Raw genomic sequence first — 20,816 nt, 5'->3', positions numbered from 1 at the left:
TCACTCTGATTCAAATTATATGGTGAGCAATTCGAATTCTATACAATACTCTTGTGCCAATTCTTGATGGCTCATGAATATTTTTTTAATAAATTTATTTAAATTATACCACAAAAAAATATTTTATTCTATGCAAAATAATTTAAAAAATTGCTTAAAAATGTTAGAAGTACTATAAAAATTTGTAATATCCTAATGATTTAGGACATTAAAGGAATACTCTACATAGTCACTAATAATTTAGAAATTAAAGAAAAAATATTTTTATCATGTATTTACCTAAATCACTAGAATATTATAAACTTTTATAGTACTCATAACATCTTTTAAGCCATTTTTTAAAATTATTTTGTATAGAATAAAATATATTTTTTAATTATTTTATATGAAATAAAATATTTTCTTTCATTTCTAAATTATTATTGACTATGTAGAATATTTTATTTAAAATTTGAGTACATGCATATATTTATCTAAGTTATTATAACATTATAAATTTGTACAGTACTCTTAACATTTTTTAAGCCATTTTTTTAAATTGTTTTGCATAGCATAAAATATTTTTTGTAGTATAATTAAAAAAAAATATTAAAAAAATTTATTAAAAAATGTTCATGAGCTATTAAAAATGGACAGAAAAGTATTGTATAAAATTCAAATTGATAGCTCATTAATATTTTAACGAAGTCTCATAATTAAATATTTTGTTAGCTTTTTTTTAACGTATGAAATAAAAAATATATTTTTTAATTTTTAAATTATTAATTTTTTTAATAAAATTTTTAATAAATTATTAATTTTTTAATAGCATAATTCGAATTATACCATGAATTACTGTGTGTAATTCGAACCAAGCTGGTTCGAATTAGTGTGTGCATGTGTTTGTGTATAATTTGAACCTGGTTCGAATTATGTAGAAATAGAGTTCGAACCAAGCTGGTTCAAACTAGATATAAACGTGTATTGGTTGATTCATGAAGCAGTTTTTGTTATGTAAATTATTTTCTCCCTTGGCTTATTTCTGTTTTTTGCCCCATTTTTTATGTTTGTCTTGTTTGTTATTGTTTATAACTCTCATGATTTTTTGCCATTTAGGTTTTTCTAAAATTGTAGTTTGGCGGTTCAGATAATTTGGTTGCTCAACAATTATGCTCCAGAATTCTAGCTGATTAGCTTCCAGGTTCTCATGTCTTTTTTTTTTTTCGGTTGATAGACAGGACCGAGACCCAAAAATAATAGAGACGAGATTTCTCGAGTTATGAGTACCTCTCTAGCATCTTCACCAATAATTTACATAATTTCTGGTCAGGTTTATCAACAAAATGAAATCCCTCACTTAAGCTAAGACTTTTCTAGCGAGAAGGTCCATTGCTCGATTTCTTTCCTTATAGTTATGTATAAAGGTCAACTTCTAATCTCACTGCTTGAACGGGGTGATTCTCTTCACCAGTCCATTTGGGTGCACAGAACTGTTCTGTTTATTCAAAATTGAAAGAATAGCCTTCGAGTTTACTTCTAATTCAATTATTTTTAGGCCTAAATCCCAAGCCGTTTCCAAGTCCTTTAAAACCCCCCACAATTCTACTTGAAATGTTGTACAGTCTCCAATATTTTACATGTAACCTGCTATCCAACATTCTGGTTCTTTTCTTAATAGTTCACCACACCTTGCCTTGCCCAGATTTTTTATGATAGGTCCATCAGAATTGATTTTTTTTCACCCCGAGGAAGGAGGTTTTCATTTTATGTGGCATTCATCTCTTCTCCGATGACTCTACAACAACTTGTCCTTTTTGAACATCTTTTGAATACTTTGTACAAAGAAGATTATGGAATCCTTGGCATGGACTGGCCTCTTGTATAAAGAAAAAAATATTTACTTTGTTCCTCCAATTTCACAACTTTCAGCAAGTAACTGTGATAAAAGATTTCCATATTTTATCTTTTGGGTTGCTAATTTTCGATGTAAGGTTCCATCTAATTCATAAATCAAAAGGAGATCTAATATATATATATATGGGATTCACCATACCTGTCCACATATTGGACGCAGCAGAACAATTCCTTAAAACGTATATGAGAGTTTCTTGTTATCCATTGCAGAGATGGCGATTTGGGCAACTGTCAAAAAGCTTAGCTCTCCAGCTAACAGTTAATACTTAATAGTCTCTTGTGTAGGACCATCCACATAAAGCATTTAATATGCTGTAGACTTCTCCAATTCCATATAATTTTTCAGGCTATATCCTCCCCTCTCTGATCATTATCAAGCATAAAGTAAGCGCTTGCCATAGTAAAGTTTCCGTCACATGTTTCTCTCCAAAAAATTTTGTCTTTACCCATATCATCATTAGGAGGCAGTAATACTCTTATTTTGTTAATAGAGTCACTGGAGAGAAATTACCTCAGGCGATTTGTGTTCCACTCTCCATTTGGAAGGACGAAATCACGGACTTTGGCTTCCACTATATTGTCTGTTCATCTTGAGTATGTCTTCACCCTTTATCCAAAAATTATTCCAAAACCTCGCTTTTCATCCGTTAGTGACCGTTACCAATGTCATAGCCTATATTAATTTTCATACTCTCCCATAATTCAACTAATTGTTTTCGGAGAGGAGAGTCCGAAGAATGAGTTATGATGTTCTTGAAAAGGTTTTGACCCCTGCCATATTTAGCATAAATCGAATTGATCCACAACAATTCTTCCTCTGTCAAGATTCTCTACAGAGTTTTTATAAGGAATGCTCTATTCATCAAACTGAACTTTTTGAATCCCCAATCCTCCTTAAACTTTTGGCTTGTACATTTTCTCCCTGCTAATAACGTGCAATTTTCTATTATTATTCTCTTCTCCTCAAATAAAGCTTCTTTGGAGTTTTTCTATTTCCTTGCAAACTCCAATCGGAATCTTAGTGCGTGCCATATCAAAGTTAAGACAAGGACTAATGACTGATTGAACTAATGTGATTCTCCTCACCATAGATAAGCATCTTGTTTTCCATCCCTTAAACTTCCCTTTAACCCTATGGTTATCTTGAAGTTGTCTTTTTTTTTTCCTTGAGTTTGTGAACATCGCTCCCAAATAACGGCCCAGACAAGGAACTTCATTAAAGTTACATACACTGGTAATGACATTTTTCACCCAAATAGCGCCCAGACAGGCTCTCATATCCTTGTGTGTTTCAGCTCTGCGAAATTAACCTGAACAATATTTCTGGCCCAGGGTCTCATATCCTAACACATTTTTTTATCCACAAAAGTCTAAAAAATTCAAAACCCATTAATATTGGGCAGGCTTGCCTCATCAGATCAGACTATTGGGCTAAGAAGCCCAGTTAAAGTTGACTGGTGGTGGTAGCATAAAAGGACCCGAAAAGATTGTGCCAAAAAAAACTGAAAACAAAGAGATGAATTGAGTCACTGCCACTGAAAGGTCAACTTCGCCAGAAAGAAAAACTCAAGTTGAGGAAGATGCCGAGACGACAAGGCAACACATCATTGAATTATAGTGGGACAGAAAAATAGCAAGTTACAAAAAGGCGCCAAAAAAAAAACGAACTAATTCCCTCTTAAATTCTCGTGTTCTTTTATTAAACGGCCAATATCAATCCACATTCACTCACTCGGCTCTGTCCTGTCACCATTACCAGCCACTCCCTTTTTCTTCGTTTTCCTGTCCAATTTTATTTGAACCCTCACTCCCCCTTCCCTTTCTACTTGCACTTCAATACAACACAACCCAAAATAAATAAATAAATAAAAGAAAATAAAAAAAAAAACAACCAAAAGAAGAGAAAAATGGCACTGAAACTTTCATTGCCTCTGCCTCGTACTATTCGCACCCCTTCCCTCAGAAACCCCAACCTAATTTCACTTCCTTCATCACTCTCAGCTCGCAACTACAACGCTGCTCTTCCTTCGAAATCGTTCCATGCGGCGTCAATACGACATCGCTTTGGGTTCCGACCGGCTCGTGTGGCTCAGGGACAAGAGCTCAGTGGTAGTTCCGAAGATAACGATGGAATGGTGGTGGCGGTGGAAGAAGAGGGTGAGAAGAAGGAGCTTGCAGATCAGGGTATATGGAGCCAGGTGAAGGAGATTGTGATGTTTACTGGGCCTGCTACTGGGCTTTGGTTGTGTGGGCCCATCATGAGCCTCATGGATACTGCTGTTATTGGTCACGGTAGCTCAATTGAGCTTGCTGCCTTAGGTATTGGAAATTTCCACTGCTTAATTTTGATTATCATTTGAAGGAAATTGATTGTTTATGAGGCATCTTGTATGAGTAAAGAGTAATTGTGTTTTCTGTTAGTTTTGTAGACTCTAGTGAATGAATATCTGTTGCTTTATGCACCAAAATAATCCAATAGTGTAGATTTAATAGTAATTATTGATGTAAAATTGTGTTTAAATTTATACCATTTAGATTATCTTGGTAGATGATACACCAGCATTGTCCTATATAAAGCAATGCTATGCACCATTGGTAATATAGTTATGTAGATTTCAGTTTAATTATATATACACACACTGTTAGATTACCTCAGTGTACTGTATCATGCACAAGTTAAACTTGGTGCATTTAAGTCATTCGCATTTAGTAATGGCAATTGGCAAATGTGGAATTAGATTGTTTTGTTTTCCCATGAGCAGGTCCTGCCACGGTTGTGTGTGATTACATGAGCTACATGTTCATGTTCCTCTCTATTGCTACCTCCAATATGGTTGCAACTGCCCTTGCTAACCAGGTTCGGCTTCCCTTTTTCCCTTCTGCTATAAAACATTAGTGAATATGTATGCTGCTTTTGTTGAGTGCATGTGTTTGTGTAGGATAGAGAAGAAGTTCAGCATCACATATCTGTCTTACTTTTTGTTGGCTTAGCCTGCGGCATCTCGATGCTTTTGTTCACAAAGGTGTTTGGTGCAGCAATACTCACCGGTATTAATTATGAAATGATTCAAACCTTTTTCTGCTCCTCCAATAATGCATTTTGTATAGCTATAATGCATTTATGGAGGAAATTTAGCATATCAAATTCCATGACTGATATTTTTCTGTTAATGCCTTTCTTTCTTCTCTTTTTTACTACTTTCTCCAGCTTTTACTGGACCAAAGAATGCACATGTTGTACCTGCTGCTAATACTTATGTTCAGGTTTGTTTCCTCTGATAACATATCCTTCAATTTAGATGAAGATCACGATTCATGTCTATAAACACACTAAATCATCAAAGATTTTGTGGAGGGAAGTAAATTGTTCAGTACTGACGTTTTCTTTAAGAAAGATATTCAAGGTTGCAAATAAGATACCTCTCTCCTTTCTTAATCATTTATTTGTTTTTGCTAATGATCAAGCAAAGATATCATTATCTGTTTTATGTAGTTTCACCGAGTATCTTTTGGTGTTAGATTCGAAGCTTGGCATGGCCTGCTTTACTTTCTGGATGGGTTGCTCAGAGTGCAAGGTGCAAATATGCTATATATTTCTTGTGTGATTCTGAAATGAGTGGTTGTAAATTTTTTTTTATCAAATCTGTCATACTGCTCGAGTCATGACATCATATTTCGCGTCATTTCATGTTCACTGTGGAAACTATTGGCCAATCCTAAAACTTATTGCTTTGACATTTCTCTGATATCAAGGCTCTAACTGTTTGTTAGTGGTATTTGTATGTTTTGTATATTTTAAATGGAACTTGAATTCAGATCTCATGTTTTTTCATAAATTTTCTTTAAGTTGTTTGAGCAATCTTTTTTGAAGTTTCTCTTATCCCAAGTAAATGTAATATGCTAATATTGGGTTCACCTTTGCTTGTATGATATTATGATAATTGATAAACACCTGCTTGTAAATTTAATTTCCTATCTTCATATTCACAATTTTCTGTTGCAGTCTTGGCATGAAGGATTCCTGGGGACCTTTGAAGTCTTTGGCAGCTGCCACCGTTATAAATGGAATTGGTCTTGTAGTTTTGTGCCGCATCTTAGGATATGGTATTGCAGGGGCTGCATGGGCTGCAATGATATCTCAAGTGTGCCCGACAAACTCTCGATATACATTAATTTTTTATAGTGTACTCAACTCTGTATTCACTTCCTTTTTATCTGTTTCTGGTTCTAGGTATTTTCTGCATATATGATGATTCAAAATCTAAACAAGAAAGGATACGATGCACTTGCTTTATCCATTCCTTCAGGGAAAGAATTTCTGAATATACTTGGTCTTGCTGCTCCTGTATTTTTAACACTGATGTCAAAGGTTGCATTCAGTATTTGTTATATTTGTGGTTCTCTCTTTGCTGTATTCTGAGACTTCAAAACTAACTGAAAGTTCTGATCTTAGGTGGCTTTCTACTCGCTGCTTATATATAATGCTACTTCAATGGGTACCCATACAATGGCCGCTCACCAAGTTTGTTTATCCCCCTTCTTATTTTGTGACTCCATTCCGTTGCTTTCCATCTGCTCATTTCAGCGAACTAAATTGATTACTCAACACTTGTTGCAGGTTATGGTTCAAATCTACATGACATGTACAGTTTGGGGCGAACCTCTCTCCCAAACTGCTCAATCATTTATGCCTGGGTTGATATATGGAATAAATCGGAATTTGGCAAAGGTTTGTGATGCTCTTAATTGCTGTTTCAGAGGATCTCTCTCCCCTGTTTTAAATCTCTCTTTTGCTCATAGTTTGAAATTGTATCTTTCCTTTTGGTTGGGAAGGATTGCTTCATAAGCTGGCACTCCATTCTCCTAACTAATCTATTTTGCAGATTCTATCTAGATATTGTTTTGTTTTGTTTTGTATATTTGAAATTCCCTGAATTTATACTTTCAACAGGCCTGGTTGCTTCTAAGGTCTCTTGTAAGTATTGGAGCTATACTTGGATTGTTGTTGGGGATTGTTGGAACATCTATTCCTTGGTTATTCCCTTATCTTTTTACACCTGATCAGATGGTCATCCAAGGGGTTAGTTTAACTTTTACAATTTAGCTTAGATATATTCTCAATCTCCTTTTCCTACATTGTTTGGCAGGATATATAGGCAGAAAAGCATATACTCTTATAAACTAGACGTAGTTTTAGAATGTAAGCATAAGTTGGTAATTTGCTGCATTTGCGACCGTACAGATGCATAAAGTGCTGATACCGTATTTCATAGCACTATCTGTGACACCACCTACTGTATGCTTGGAAGGAACATTGTTGGTATGTTCCTGCTTGGATATTCAGTTCAATCCATTATATAAAAACTGTATTTTTAAGTTTATAACATCGTTGCACATTGCTTAATCAGGCTGGACGGGATCTAAGATTCATAAGCTTGTCAATGAGTGGATGCTTTTGTCTTGGTGCACTAGTGCTATCAGTAACCACTTCTCTCTTTTGTTATTATGATTGTTAGAGAATAGATATTATCACTTCTATTATTAGTAATAGCTGCTTGATCCATTATGCTGCATTTGTAACAAAACACAATCTACCAATGTGCCAGGTCTTAAGCAGTAGATTTGGTTTGCAAGGCTGTTGGTTTGCCCTTGCCGGATTTCAGTGGGTAAGACTTGGATCTCAAATTGGCATAACATGCAGACTATGACCTTTTTTGAAGAGTAACGTTGTTTGTACTAAAAATTTGTTTTCCAAATATTCTGACATGCAATTCTTTTATGATCATTAGGCTCGGTTTTCAATTGCCCTTTTGCGCCTTCTCTCTCCCAGTAGCGTTCTGTCCTTAGAAGATTTAAGCCAACATGAGCTGCAAAAGTTGAAGGCTACCTAGGTTAGAAATACTATTTTTACCAGCACATGGATATTCTTTCCTTTTAACTAATGGTCTCGTTCAAGTATGGATATGGAAACCAATACTGAAAGAATCATACCCTCTATGAGATCTCAAATGCCAGACAAGATTCCCTTCTATAGGATTTCTACTATTCTACCAAAAAAAGAACTCTTTATCCGTTGTATTATTTTTTTGTTAGTGTCACATATTGTAAGGAAGGAAGCATGTTGTCTGTACTGTAGCTTATAATTCTTTAAATTGTAATGCAAAATGCAAAACAAGAGTTGATTTATTTAAAAATTGATAAAATAATTTGATTTTGTATTTTTACTTTTTATTTATTCTGTCGAAATCTGCTGGTGTGGTTGATCGCGCCGGCTGGCAGGGGCGGCCTGCTTCTGTTGGTTCAGTTGGCCGGTGGTTAGCCAGGGTCATCCAACGCACTCAGCCGGGGCTATCGTGTGTTGATCAAGGCAGTTGGTTAGGGTCAATTGGTGGTGTTGGACTTTTCCCACCTATTTCTTACTTTAAATCTTTCTTTTTTATAGTAGTGTCACAAGAAGGTAAAAATAACTATATGTTTTTAACATATAAATCATTTCAATTTTAATCAAATTCTAAAAAAGAGTTTAGTTAAAAACTTAAAATGACAAAAAATTGTTCTTGGATGCATAATAAAATTAACAGATTAAGGGCTTAGATATTTTGCAAATAAGAAAGCACAAATATTCCAAAAATAAAGAATTCAATCCAAGCACCGTTCTACCCTTCTACACACACTCCGTAGCTTTGCTCACATAACATTGATTATATAGTACAAGCATTCATTACTAAATACTAACGTTTCAACTGACTTCTGCACTTACTAACAAGTGTTAATTACCAAGAGCATAATTGGTTGAAAACGATCCTTCATCTCGAGCACCGGAATCCATCATTGCAAATCCTCAAGTTTGTTTAGGCCACGGGACATGACAAACCTCAAGAAAATAATTCCACTAACAATAGCCAATCCAATAGGTGTTAATTATGACCTACTCCTCACTTTCCACGATGAAGATGAACCACGCCGTGATAATTTTGGTACTTGTTCCCTACTCTGTAGTTTTCACAACAATATCGAATAGTACTAGTAATTAGGAAAGATAAGATAACGATAAAATAAATAAATTTAGTACAGTGCTATATAGTAGTAATTAATACCTTGTTTAATTGTCTGTATTTTAATTGTCTTTTAAGAAAGAGTTGACGAACTTGTTTCTTTTTTTCTTCGGCCTTCAATTTGGTGAGACTAGGCCTGTATATAATCAGGGTTCGACCAATTTTACCAACTGCCACTGAACCGGTTGCTTCTTCCAGCTGCTTCACCACATCTTCCAACTCACCAGGGCAACTCCTATGTATTTTAATCTGCAAATGCCATTCAAAATTGCAACTACAAATTATTAGAATCCAAGTGTTTGTACAGAAACTGATCATTTTTACCATAACCATTATAACTTTCAAAAGCCAAGAAAGTTAAAAAATGTTTGAACAGCATAACAAATACTAACCTCACTCTGAATAAGTTCTTAGCACAGTAGACACATGGTATAAAGTATAAACCCTACAAATATTACCCTCTCTGCAGTCTACAATAATTGATGATCACAATAAGCATGCAAAGTAGCTCAATTCCCACTTCCCACCACTCAATAATCCGACCAATTTAAGCAGCACATGGAAAACCAAAGAGACAAAGGAAAGCTGTCCAACACAGTTTATCCATGTTTTGCATGCAATGCCATGATATAATAACATTACGTGCCATAGTCCTTTTAAGCATTTCATTTGATGGTTTTCCATGGTTTAATAATAAATAACAATTTCAAGCAAGGAAAAAAACTACCAATCGCAAATGCAAAACATGAAAAAACTAACTGCTTACACCCAATTTCATAAGCAATCCAAGAGGAAAATTACCTAAATCGTGTGAATTGAGAATAGGAAACACAGGAAACAAGTTCCGCTCTTTTCCATCTCTCTCAGGAAATTCATCAAACACATGGCAAGCATAACAATACTGAAGCGAGAAAATCTCTCAAGCATTTTCCTCCAACAACAATAACAACACAATTAACAGGGAAATTGAAATTGATACCTTGAGAAGCTCATTGGCTTCAAGTGTCTCAATGAACGAGGTTGCAACATTGGGGGTAACACCGGACTTTCCCACCAACTGGGTCTTGAGCTTCTTCCCCAAACTGTGCGCGTAAGACGCAAGCTCTTTCCTTTCCTTCACGCTGAGACTCGGAACCTCTACCTTCAACCTCTCCTCCCTCTTCCTCTCCAATGGCGACGAAGTTGAATTCGATTCTGAACCTATCTGTGTATTCTCCTCAAAACTGCTCCTTTCCGATTCCAAATCATCGTCATCGTCAGATTCTTCGTCGTACAGCTCCGTTTCGTCGTCTTCGTCATTGTAGTAGTCATCTTCCTCCTCCGAGTTTTGTGATGAACCCGTGAGAGCCACAAAAGGGGGAGGCGCGTGAGGAAGAGAGAGGGAAGGTGAAGAGAAGTGGTGGCGAGTGAGGGAGCGGAAGAGGTTTTGTGGAAGAAGCGGTGAACTATGTATGGATAAGACATTGGGAGAGGAAAGAAGAAGCGGTTTCAGTAGCGAAACGAATGAAGAAGAAGAAGAAGACAGTGGTTGTGAACGAAGAAAATGGAGAAAGTGAGTTGCTGAAGACGCCATTTTCAGATTTTTGCTTCGTTGTTTGGATTCCTGGGTTTCTCAAATATAATTTAGGATTGGGCATAGCAGAGAATTGATTTGTGATAAAATTATTATGAGATGTTTTTGATCAGGCTGGGTGTTTGGTCTAGTGGTATGATTCTCGCTTCGGGTGCGAGAGGTCCCGAGTTCGATTCTCGGAACACCCCTTCTTTTTCCTTTGTTGCTTAGCTGATGAAGAAAGGAACAAAAGAGGAACTAGCATTTAAACCTTCGGTTACCAATTATTTTATAGAGAAAGGTTGTACCAAATGAGGCTGATAACCAGATCATATGCTCCAAGTTTATTTATTGCTACGATAGCCACAATTTAAAGTTTTCTTTTTTTAGAGTGTTAATCAGTTGCCATAAACTGGTGTGTTTTCAAGCCAAAGCCACATGTCTTGCATTTAACAAATTATTCAATAAAAAGACTTTGCCAATTAAAATGCTACTTTGCCAAGGGAAATATTATTTGTTTTCATTGGCTAGTTTATTACATTTCTATTTTTATCATAAAATCAGTTTTAGTACAGATTTCGTTACATATATGTAAAAGCCTATTAATTATTGACTATTGTTGGTTGAAATATATGTTTCTCACCACAATAATCAAAAGGTATTACCTTACTTGTGCTCAATTTCGCAATCCATCTCAATGGAAGAGGCATAGTGATAACAAGATTCATACATGATCCAAAACATAATTATCATCAATAAAACTTTCTCAGAGGATGTTAAGAAATTATCGAAAAAATGCGAAAATCAAATATCTTTCCCATATCATAGAGTGAGTCATTTGAAACCTTAGTAGAAGAAAACTCGGCAAGCCGAAATAAACCCTATCTTTTTGGTTCAAAGAAATAAAACGTACCCAATTAAATACTAATTTTAACCAATTTAAATTTGTCGAATGATTAATTTACACATCCGATTAAGTAAATGTCAAAGTCTTAAATCAAATTTAGATTTGTGACAAATTATTTTTGGAAAAGTATAGGAAACCAAGTGGGTAACCAACCAATAATTAAATAACTAAATTAATTATAATTATTAATAATTAATTTTTAAATTTTTAAATTCAAAATTTAAATAATTAAAAACTCATTAATGAAACCTAATTAAAAACTATAAAAACCTTCTCCTTCTCTTTCTTATTAACCTGCACACCCCAACAACAATACACACAAATTCTCTCTCTCACCGTCAGACCCTCTCCACCTCTGCCCTCACGCAAGACGATCTTAAGAAGTTCGCCGCTGACAAAGCCGTCGAGTACGTCGAGTACGTCAAGTCCGGCATGGTCCTCGGCACCGGCTCGGCTACCGCTTCGTCGTTGCCAAGTTCGGTCATCTCCTCTCCATCGGTCAACACTCCAACATCATCAGCGTCCCTACTTCCAAGCGCACTAAGGAACAGGCACGTTCTCTCAGAATTTCGCTCTCTATCCTCGACGACAATTCCTGCCTCGATCTCGTCATCGACGATGCCGATGAAATTGACCCGACCTCAACCTTATAAAAAGCTGCGGCAGCGCTCTTTCCTGCTGGAGGCCATCTTCTTCGACAAGTTCATTGTGGTGGTCAATGAAACAAAGCTCGTGTCAGGACTCGGAGGAGTGACCTTGCGATGTTGATGAAGGTGGTACAGTTTTGCAGAAAGTACAATCCGGTTCAGTTTGAAGAGTTGTTAATTACAAAAATATATTAAAAAACATCTATTTAATATTAAAAAACATCTTAATGTTTAATAAAAAAAGTCCAACTAGAGTTTAAAAAAAAACATATAATTCTTAAAAAAATAGAAATATCTACATCTGTAACACAAAAAATTTGAAAAATACATTAAAAAACACTTATTAATATGAAAAAGAAACATCATAATGTTTAGCAGAAGAAACATCCATGTATATCAATTTACCTTTGTTAAGACCGGTTTCGAGATCCAATCCATTAGAAAACTGGCAAAAGTCAGCTGGACCTTAATTAATTCCTTAGTATAACTCATTATTCTTTAGCCTGTCGAATTAGATGATACCATGAACAAAAATAAATATATAAACAAATAACCACTAGAAACCTGGGGTTTTGGGGTGCGGCCGTACCGGCCAAGCACCAACGTTTGAAAAGTTAACTAATAAGTGCCACACTACTTGGTACATATAGTCAGCAAATGAGGACGGTTTAGGAGTTCCCTTTTTCATGGCTGATCCATCAGACCCACAGATCGTTCATCTCTTGATGATACTGCCAGTACCAGGAATCCGAACAGAAAAGTTGCTTCCACAAACCCATACATTCAATAAAATAAAAAATTTAAAATGAGTTCATTTAATTTAATCGACCCCGGCCCCCAAAAATAAATTAAGATATTCATTTGAGACTTGGATAAGGTTGAAGACAAAAAAGCTCTACCTTCAAAATACAAAACAAAACAGTCACCTTCAGTACCAGTCAACGTTTTTCACCATTTTAGTATTGCTTCCAAGAACCCAAACACCCAAACTGTTTGACCATTACATTCTTAATGCTTCAAAAAAAGCATGCACAATCTACAGCATCTGAGATACTCTCATAGCTGCCATTATTCCAGAACAACACTGCAACCTTTGACCTTGGCATTTACATAAATACAGCCCCTTTCAGGCACTGTCCAAACCAAAATTAGCACATCAAATATTCGAGAAAATGACACAACACTAAAGTATATATTTTTAATTTTTTTTATTGTTACCATTATATTAGAGTTAGAACAAGCTACAAACCCAGCATCCAAAATACTACTACTTTGGTCTTTAGCCATATCCACAAAAGGGTGGACCCCACCACCTAGCCCCATTGACAAGGAGGTGGCAAGCTCAACCCATCCATGCATGGAAATGGTAGAGAAACATAGCATAATCCTACAACAACAACAACTAACTAGCTAGTTCTACCAAAATAGTAGAACATCAAACCATAAACTAAACTAAACTAAACAAAACTACAACAAGCGATGTGACTATAACTACAACACCACCACATTGCGATGAAACTAACTTGCATTGGGTAAACCATCACACAGAGGATTAGGCTTCTTTTGCTTAGTCAAATCAACTCTGTCAAATCCAAAATCTTCTTCGTTTTTCAAACTTGTTCATCAAATGTATCGAGGCTTCAGCAGAACACCCAAAGTCTTCTGTTCCCCACTCTTGTTCTTTCCATCACGAGGCACGCTAAAACTAACAGGCAAAACCTCTTTAGACTCGCATGGAAAATTCGTATTCTCAAAATGCCTCTCCAGATTCTCTTTTCCCTACATTATATCAAATGATACAAAACATTCACATGTCAAGAAGTTAACTAAACACGTTTGAGTGATGATTAATTAGGTGTAGTATTCGATTGAGCATATACCTGAATGTTTGCTTTTGCAACTTGCCGAACCTTTTGGGATTGGTACATCTCCCATTTGCTGTTCGAGGCTGTTATGTTGAATTTCCATGCTGCTTTTGAGGTTGTAAAATTCACAAATGCGTAGCCCTTGTTGAATCCTGTCCTGACAACAATCAACAACAGTTACCAGGATCAAACGTTGCACATAACACAACACAAACAAATGAACAATGATATGATATCTTCATTTTATGTTGAATATTACCGTTTTTTTTTTCAAATGGAATGTTTGAAAAAAAAAAAGGGATTATATTTTATGCATTCCAACAAGTAAAATGGCAGAAATCATATGATGAACAGGATCAGCTAAGCACATAACATCACACAAACATCTTAATATTTCTCTCTTTTTCCAATAAAAGCATTTAAAAAAAAAATCAACAAAAGCCTAATGGTAAAGTAGGGATTTGTACAATACTTGAAATCAATCGGCAGATAAACAAAATCAAAGGCCAAAACATCAGTCTTTTCAAATCCTTGCTCTACTTTACTGTTCTCCACCATGCAATGATTTTCCAAAAACTTCACCAGATCATCTCGCCTGCAAATAAAAAAAAATTAAATTTAATCTAAACATGCTAATGAAGATTAATGAACTAAAATTATAACATTGACGTGCATTAAAATAAAAAACATATAATAAGGGAAAAGTGGAAAATGAAAGGGTATCCAAATAAGGCACCGCGAGGAAGGGAGAGAGACGCACGTGTATCTGGAAGGAATGTTTTTTATCATAACCGTTGTTTCATTTCCATTTTCACGAACTGGGGAAACACGGGAGGGATCATTCTTCTTTTTAGGGAAAGAAGTATCCAAGCCATGATATTGTGATGAGCGCCGAAAATCTTGTCTCCCCTTCTTCCCTCCATAGCCATAGCCATAGCCATAGAGCTTCTCTTGTTGCTTCCTATCTTCCTTTTCCTCCTTCACTTTCTTTGGCTTCCACAGTACTCGCGCCTGATGCTGCTGCTGATAGGATCGTCTCGGACCAACTCGGATGTTCATGAATCCATGGTGATTGAACTGCAGCTGCCGCTGCTGTTTCAGTGAATCAGTAACAGCAACTTCTTCATTCACCACCACAAACGGTTCTGGTGGTGATGAAAGGAAGGTGTTGTTCGTACCATCAGAAAGGGGTAACGGCACTGTGGGTAAATAGAGGCTAAAGTTGGGTGGAAGAGAGAGAAACTCCCCTTGCTGACACGGTGGTTCTGTCGGCGGCAGTGGTGGTGGTGGTGGTGCAGTAGGAATGGCGGTATAAGGCCACGTGTTCTGATAAGCCGGGACAAACGCGGGGGCTTGTGGGTTAAGAGGCACGTGAGGAACCATGTTTGCGTGTTTGTGAAGGAGTTATTACTTTGTGTTTTGGGGTTAGAACTGAGAGGCTTGGAGAGAGTTTGGGAAAGAGAGAGTGCTTTCTATTCCTTTGTTTTGCTTTGCGGTGAGAACTGAGAGGTTTGGAGAGAGAGAAAGAGAGATGATCACAGCAGAAAGAAAAGAGTTTGAGTTGTTTCAGCTTTTCGTATTTTGTTGAGGGAAGTATTGTGTGTGGTTTTTATAGCAATTCTCAATGGGATTAAAAATTATAAATCAATCAATCAAAGATAATATTTGTGGAGATATACCGTGTCTACACCAAAATCAGCTATCAAAATAAAATATATACTAAAATATAAATACACATTGAAAATAAATTAAATCATTAGTGTATTTATATACAAATATATTAATAGTTAATTTTAGTAACTAATTTTAGTATATAAATAATATTTTTTATATTTATGCATCAATAAACACTCATTAGCCTTTTTTCATGTGAAATTTATTATTAAAACTTATTATATAATTTAATAAATTTAATTAAATTATGATTAAATTAATTTTATACTAAGAAAATTGTATAAATATTAAAATTTTTACTTTGTATATTTTTAATATAAAAGAAAGGTATTTTATTTTTTATTTGTTTATTATTTTCATCATTTTTAATATTAAAGTGAAAAATATAAACAAAAAGATACCATATAACATCTCTCTAAAATTTGTTACTATTATAAAGACATGGATGTTTGCATTCACTTCCCTGCTCTTTTAGGCAATGTTTTCAGATTTTGTCCAAGAAAGAGGACTTGACTCATTAAGATAAAAGAGGAAATTAATAGATTAGGTTGTGGGGTTTTTTCTTAAATGATACTCATGTACTAAAATTTACTAATAAAATCATTAGTTATTAATATATTAATGTATAAATATATATAAAATTTAATTTTTTAATATATATTTTATATTGATAATTTATTTTAATAATTAATTTTAATATATACATAATATAATTGTTTCTTTTATATTGGGATATCTCAAAATTTTATCAGAACAACAAAATGAATATTTTGTCTCTTCTTTTCAAGATCATGTTATTTTTTCCTTTCAAAATTACATTCGAAATAAATTATTTATTTAACTTTGAGTTTTTTTTGAATAAATCACTGTTATAAATTGCTTAGTTGCTAATAATATTTAATTATCATGTTTTAACTTTTATTTTGAAATTGTCTTTATAAAAATCGATCTAATTAATCGATTTAATATGTATTTATAACAAACCATTTTAAGTTAAATTAATTTACTCTTACTATATAAATTATTTTAACTTAAATTGATTTAATAGACAAACGACATTTCATTATAAATCTATTTATGCAAAATCGATTTATTAGTAGCTACTTCTATAAGCACTTTTATAAAATTTAAAATTATTAATTATACAAATAAAATAACGTGATTTTTAACATATGTTCTTAATGCCTCTCACCATAGTAGAGAATTTAAATTTATAAAAATTTAACAATATTTTCATATACACAAAATTCAACAAATATTTAATTATATATTATAATTATGTACGAACTAGTTTGAAATGACTATAAAAAAAAGATGAAAATTCAGATGAAGTCAACTTTACGTGAAGTTAATATTGAGAATCGTTAAATAATGATTTAACGACTCTCAATATCAACTTTACGTGAAGTCGACTTTACTTGAATTTTCACCATAAAAAGAGAGAGAAAGGGAGCAAGATTGATTTAGATAATACAACGAAAGAAGAAAAAACTTTATCATCAAAATTATTCTTATCTAGATCACTTCTTAATATTATTAATATGAAAATTTATTTTTAAAAACTAACCTATTTAAGTTAATTATTCTTAACCTTAAGCCAAGATTAAACCACCAAAATAATTTAGTAGCGAAAAATTTAGGTAATATATACGAGTTCTTAGATAATATTGTTCTAAGTAAGAAATATTATTTCCCTCAAATTAAAATATATGTGAGGTCTTAAATCTTAAATTAAATTATTGTTATAAGTAATAAATATTATTTCCCTAGTCTTGAATAATTGTCAATAATTTTTATAATTTTACGTAGATAATTAAAAGGTATTCATATTGATAATACTAAGTGATTTTATTTTTATTACTGATAGTAACCCTATTAAATGAAAATATTATAGAAAAATATAATTAATAAGAATAACTTTGTACATTTGACCACTTAAACTTCTCTAAAATAAAATGTTTTCAAGAAAATATGTGTTCTTAATTAAATTATACAATTAGTCTTTTCTCTATTTTTATTTTTCTTAATTTTATGATTTTCTAATAAATTAAAACTTTAAAATTTTATAATTTTTAATTTATATAAATTTTTATTTAAGAAAATGATTTTATAGCATTCTTAAAATTGGTAATATCATTTCATCTTTTATAATTTTTCAAATTTTTTTCATTTCTATTATTTTATTTTTTAGAATTTTTTTATTAAAATTAATTTAAACTAATATACAGTAAATAATTAAATAACATTACCAATTATACAAATTTAATTACTTTCCTTACTTTTATATATTAAAAAATGAAGCTTATTATAATAACTTGATGGTAATCCCGTAAAATTAAAAATTAAAAATCATTGTCTCATACTATGGAAACGTAAGTCAGAGCATGTAGATGCATAACAGAAGAATGATATGATAGACCCAAAAAATGGAAAGTGCTGAGAAAGTAAACAAAGAAAGAAATAAGAAAAAAGGTAATGATTACTACTATGTGAAATGGATACTGCATTTAATGCATGGATTCTATGGGGTATTTTTTAATTTTTTTTAATAAAATTATGAGCTATCAGCTATACTCCCTAGTCTCTAGTTATACAGTATACTTTTTTTTTTTATTATGTTAAGTAATTAATAATTTTTTTGAATAATATAAATAATTATTAATAAAATAAAAATACACTATATTTTTAAATTATCTATTTAAATCTTAATATTAGAATAATTATCAACACATCTAATAAAATAAAAATTCGATATCTATTATTTGGCTATTTTTTTTTATATTGGTTAAATATAGGTGTAATACATTGTTATAGAAAAATTAGGTGTTTTTTTTATATGGTGTTTTATTTAAATCGGCCGGTCCGATTTGTTTGATAAAAAAATAAACTACAAATCGGAGGGTCCGATTTGCTTGAAGAATAAAATAAACACAAAATCGGAGGATCCGATTTATATTTTTTATTTTTTTTAATTTGTTGAAATGAAAATCAGACGGTCCGATTTTAACATTAAATTTTTTTTTTAAATTACAAATCGGACCGTCCGTATTATAATTTTAACTTTTTTTATTTTTTTTCAAACTGAAAACGGAGAGTCCATTTTCTGATAACACCGTATATATGTAAAATATCTCTCTTCTCTACATTGTTGTATTACTACATTCTCTTCTCCATATAAAAAATCAAAATTGTTTAGTATTTTTATTTTTTGCATTTTAAAAAACAGCAAAAGTAATGAATTTGACGGCTAGGGCATCCTCTCGAACAAGGCAAGTAGGCAACATCTCTTACCAGATACTTTCTCATTTCAGGGTTTGTCCTTCATTTTCTGTCCACTGAGATGACAAAAAACACTAATCTAGAATGATCAGAAAGTTTTTATTTTCTTTTCTCTTCCTATCACTAAAATAATTTTATTTTCTTAAAGCATAAATGAGTTGTTTTGTTCCCTTCACATAATTAATTTTTGGTAATTTCTCTCGCAGCAATTTTTTTTTCTGAGACAAATTAGTTCATCGCACAAAATATTAAATAATAAGAAAACACAATTATCTCAATAATAATTTTAAAATAATTTAATAAATTATATCAACATTTGAAAATAAAAAATGCTGCGGTGGGTTGAAACTTGCTAGTATCTTATAAATTATAATATTGATTATTGATTAAGATTTACATGTAATAAGGTACAATAATTCAGCTCCTATATATTATTAATCTATGCATAATTCTGTAATAACTTCATATATGTATATATAAATTTTTACAACAGTTTCCGTTTGGGTGCAATAGGAAATAGAAAAAGGTGATGACGAAGATTTATAGGGAGCATGCATCCGATCTTATGAGTCTCGATAGGAATGAGATGAAAATGATGGATATGTTGATTTGAAAGGTCCCACCTACCCATCATGAGACATCTGCTATGATTAGAGGTCACTGTGTTCTAGAGTAAACCTTCTGAAGAAGGATAAATTTTTTTTTTTTATAATAGTGAGATGAGTTATATATTTTAATATTATAATTTTTTATATTTTTTTAAATTATAAAAATACACAAATTAAATATTTGATTTGTATTTAAAAAAATAAAAAAAATATTGAAACACACAAACTATTATAGTAGTTGGAGAAAATTTAAAGAAATAAATAAAAGACGACTTTAAACGGTGTTTAAATAAATTGTATATATAAATTGTGTTTATTATTATTTTATCTACAGCATAAATAAAATAAAATTATATTTATCGTAAACGAGATAAATCTTTATATAATTATAATATAATTACGTTGTTTTATATTCTATCTCATATACAGTATAAATAAAATATGTATAATTTTATATTATTTACGATAAGACATATGCTAAATTTTAATAAAAATAAATATAAAATGTATATTTTAGCGAATAAAATATTTATTTTATTTAAAAAAAAATCCGACAGTGGTTTTGGAATGGAAGGGAGAAATAGGCATAATTTATAGGAATTTAATCAATTTATAATTTAGAATGACTTTTTCAGTTTTTCCAAATCAAATGAGACAAGCTTGAAAAGATGGCTATGCACTATAGCTGACTCTATATTGACATATACATTTTCCATGCTTATACGATATGTGGGATATAATATAATTTTTTATTAATAAATAGATAATTTAATCAATTTTATTTTTAATTATGTAGTATTATTATTTAATATTTTTAATTTAAGTTCTTCTATACATATATATTTTTGTTTTATGCTTTTGTATTCACCTTGCTAGTTAGCCTTTTTTTCTTGTTTTTGTGCTCTTCTTTTTAAATAAAATATGTGACTTATAAAATTTAAATAGAACTTAAGTTTGAAAGTTTCATCATGAAAAAATAAAAATAAATATTCATTATATAAAGAAATAAATATGCATAACTACTGAAAATTAATAGAACTAAAATGTTTTATACAAATAAAATTAAGTGTGCCTTACAAATATAAAATAAATATACCTAACCTATAAAAATAAATTTTTTTTGCGCATAGAAGTAAGTATACGTTATAAATAGAAATGATCATTATTTATTATTATTTTCTGTATAGCATATATTTAATTTTATACGTAAAATATTTAGTTCTTTATTTTTAGTAACAAAATAAAGGAAAATCAGCATTCAGCTTCAGCATCCGCAGAAGATTAAACTTGTTACGCTTTTTAATTTGAAGCCTTTTAATTTGTGTGATTCCTTGGT

General features: G+C 32.2%; 3 protein-coding genes, 1 non-coding gene and 1 pseudogene across 4 annotated transcripts; 3 read left to right on the top strand and 2 right to left on the bottom strand.

Annotated features, from left to right (window-relative positions):
• The first annotated feature begins 3,569 nt into the window (after positions 1-3,569).
• LOC130969121 (protein DETOXIFICATION 46, chloroplastic) lies at positions 3,570-8,111 on the top strand. Its single transcript, XM_057894716.1, has 14 exons — positions 3,570-4,212; positions 4,656-4,750; positions 4,833-4,941; positions 5,102-5,157; positions 5,413-5,468; positions 5,897-6,035; positions 6,125-6,262; positions 6,347-6,415; positions 6,512-6,622; positions 6,845-6,973; positions 7,136-7,213; positions 7,302-7,373; positions 7,500-7,559; positions 7,683-8,111. The coding sequence occupies exons 1-14, from the start codon at positions 3,801-3,803 to the stop codon at positions 7,782-7,784; spliced, it is 1,626 nt and encodes a 541-aa protein (XP_057750699.1). The 5' UTR covers positions 3,570-3,800; the 3' UTR covers positions 7,785-8,111.
• Positions 8,112-8,467: 356 nt separating this feature from the next.
• On the bottom strand, positions 8,468-10,557 carry LOC130969122 (stress response protein NST1). Its single transcript, XM_057894717.1, has 3 exons — positions 9,928-10,557; positions 8,991-9,197; positions 8,468-8,886 (listed from the first exon to the last, which is right to left on the bottom strand). Exons 1-3 carry the CDS (start codon positions 10,519-10,521, stop codon positions 8,815-8,817), a joined length of 873 nt encoding a protein of 290 aa, XP_057750700.1. The 5' UTR covers positions 10,522-10,557; the 3' UTR covers positions 8,468-8,814.
• An 80-nt stretch (positions 10,558-10,637) lies between these two features.
• On the top strand, positions 10,638-10,709 carry TRNAP-CGG (transfer RNA proline (anticodon CGG)). Its single transcript has one exon. It is a non-coding gene; the product is annotated as a tRNA-Pro (tRNA).
• Positions 10,710-11,197: 488 nt separating this feature from the next.
• On the top strand, positions 11,198-12,249 carry LOC130965368 (probable ribose-5-phosphate isomerase 3, chloroplastic; annotated as a pseudogene).
• Positions 12,250-13,677: 1,428 nt separating this feature from the next.
• On the bottom strand, positions 13,678-15,302 carry LOC130965366 (protein terminal ear1 homolog). Its single transcript, XM_057890135.1, has 4 exons — positions 14,656-15,302; positions 14,392-14,514; positions 13,935-14,076; positions 13,678-13,833 (listed from the first exon to the last, which is right to left on the bottom strand). Exons 1-4 carry the CDS (start codon positions 15,300-15,302, stop codon positions 13,678-13,680), a joined length of 1,068 nt encoding a protein of 355 aa, XP_057746118.1.
• Positions 15,303-20,816: the final 5,514 nt, after the last annotated feature.

This window comes from Arachis stenosperma, chromosome 3 (assembly GCF_014773155.1).
Source record: "Arachis stenosperma cultivar V10309 chromosome 3, arast.V10309.gnm1.PFL2, whole genome shotgun sequence".
Taxonomy (NCBI): Eukaryota; Viridiplantae; Streptophyta; class Magnoliopsida; order Fabales; family Fabaceae; genus Arachis; species Arachis stenosperma.
This window is presented reverse-complemented; position numbering and strand designations above follow the sequence as displayed.

What these genes read in the sequence shown, in the direction of transcription:
- LOC130969121 (XM_057894716.1), top strand. Translation starts at nt 3,801, where the DNA reads ATGGCACTGAAACTTTCATTGCCTCTGCCTCGTACTATTCGCACCCCT. An exon ending in TGGTGCAGCAATACTCACCG is followed by an intron (nt 4,942 to 5,101) that starts GTATTAATTATG and finishes TACTTTCTCCAG; the next exon opens with CTTTTACTGGACCAAAGAAT. An exon ending in ATACAATGGCCGCTCACCAA is followed by an intron (nt 6,416 to 6,511) that starts GTTTGTTTATCC and finishes CACTTGTTGCAG; the next exon opens with GTTATGGTTCAAATCTACAT.
- LOC130969122 (XM_057894717.1), bottom strand. Translation starts at nt 10,521, where the DNA reads ATGGCGTCTTCAGCAACTCACTTTCTCCATTTTCTTCGTTCACAACCA. An exon ending in AAGCCAATGAGCTTCTCAAG is followed by an intron (nt 9,198 to 9,927) that starts GTATCAATTTCA and finishes TGGCATTTGCAG; the next exon opens with ATTAAAATACATAGGAGTTG. An exon ending in AATACAGACAATTAAACAAG is followed by an intron (nt 8,887 to 8,990) that starts GTATTAATTACT and finishes TGAAAACTACAG; the next exon opens with AGTAGGGAACAAGTACCAAA.
- LOC130965366 (XM_057890135.1), bottom strand. Translation starts at nt 15,302, where the DNA reads ATGGTTCCTCACGTGCCTCTTAACCCACAAGCCCCCGCGTTTGTCCCG. An exon ending in GTCTCTCTCCCTTCCTCGCG is followed by an intron (nt 14,515 to 14,655) that starts GTGCCTTATTTG and finishes TTTTATTTGCAG; the next exon opens with GCGAGATGATCTGGTGAAGT. An exon ending in TTGCAAAAGCAAACATTCAG is followed by an intron (nt 13,834 to 13,934) that starts GTATATGCTCAA and finishes GATATAATGTAG; the next exon opens with GGAAAAGAGAATCTGGAGAG.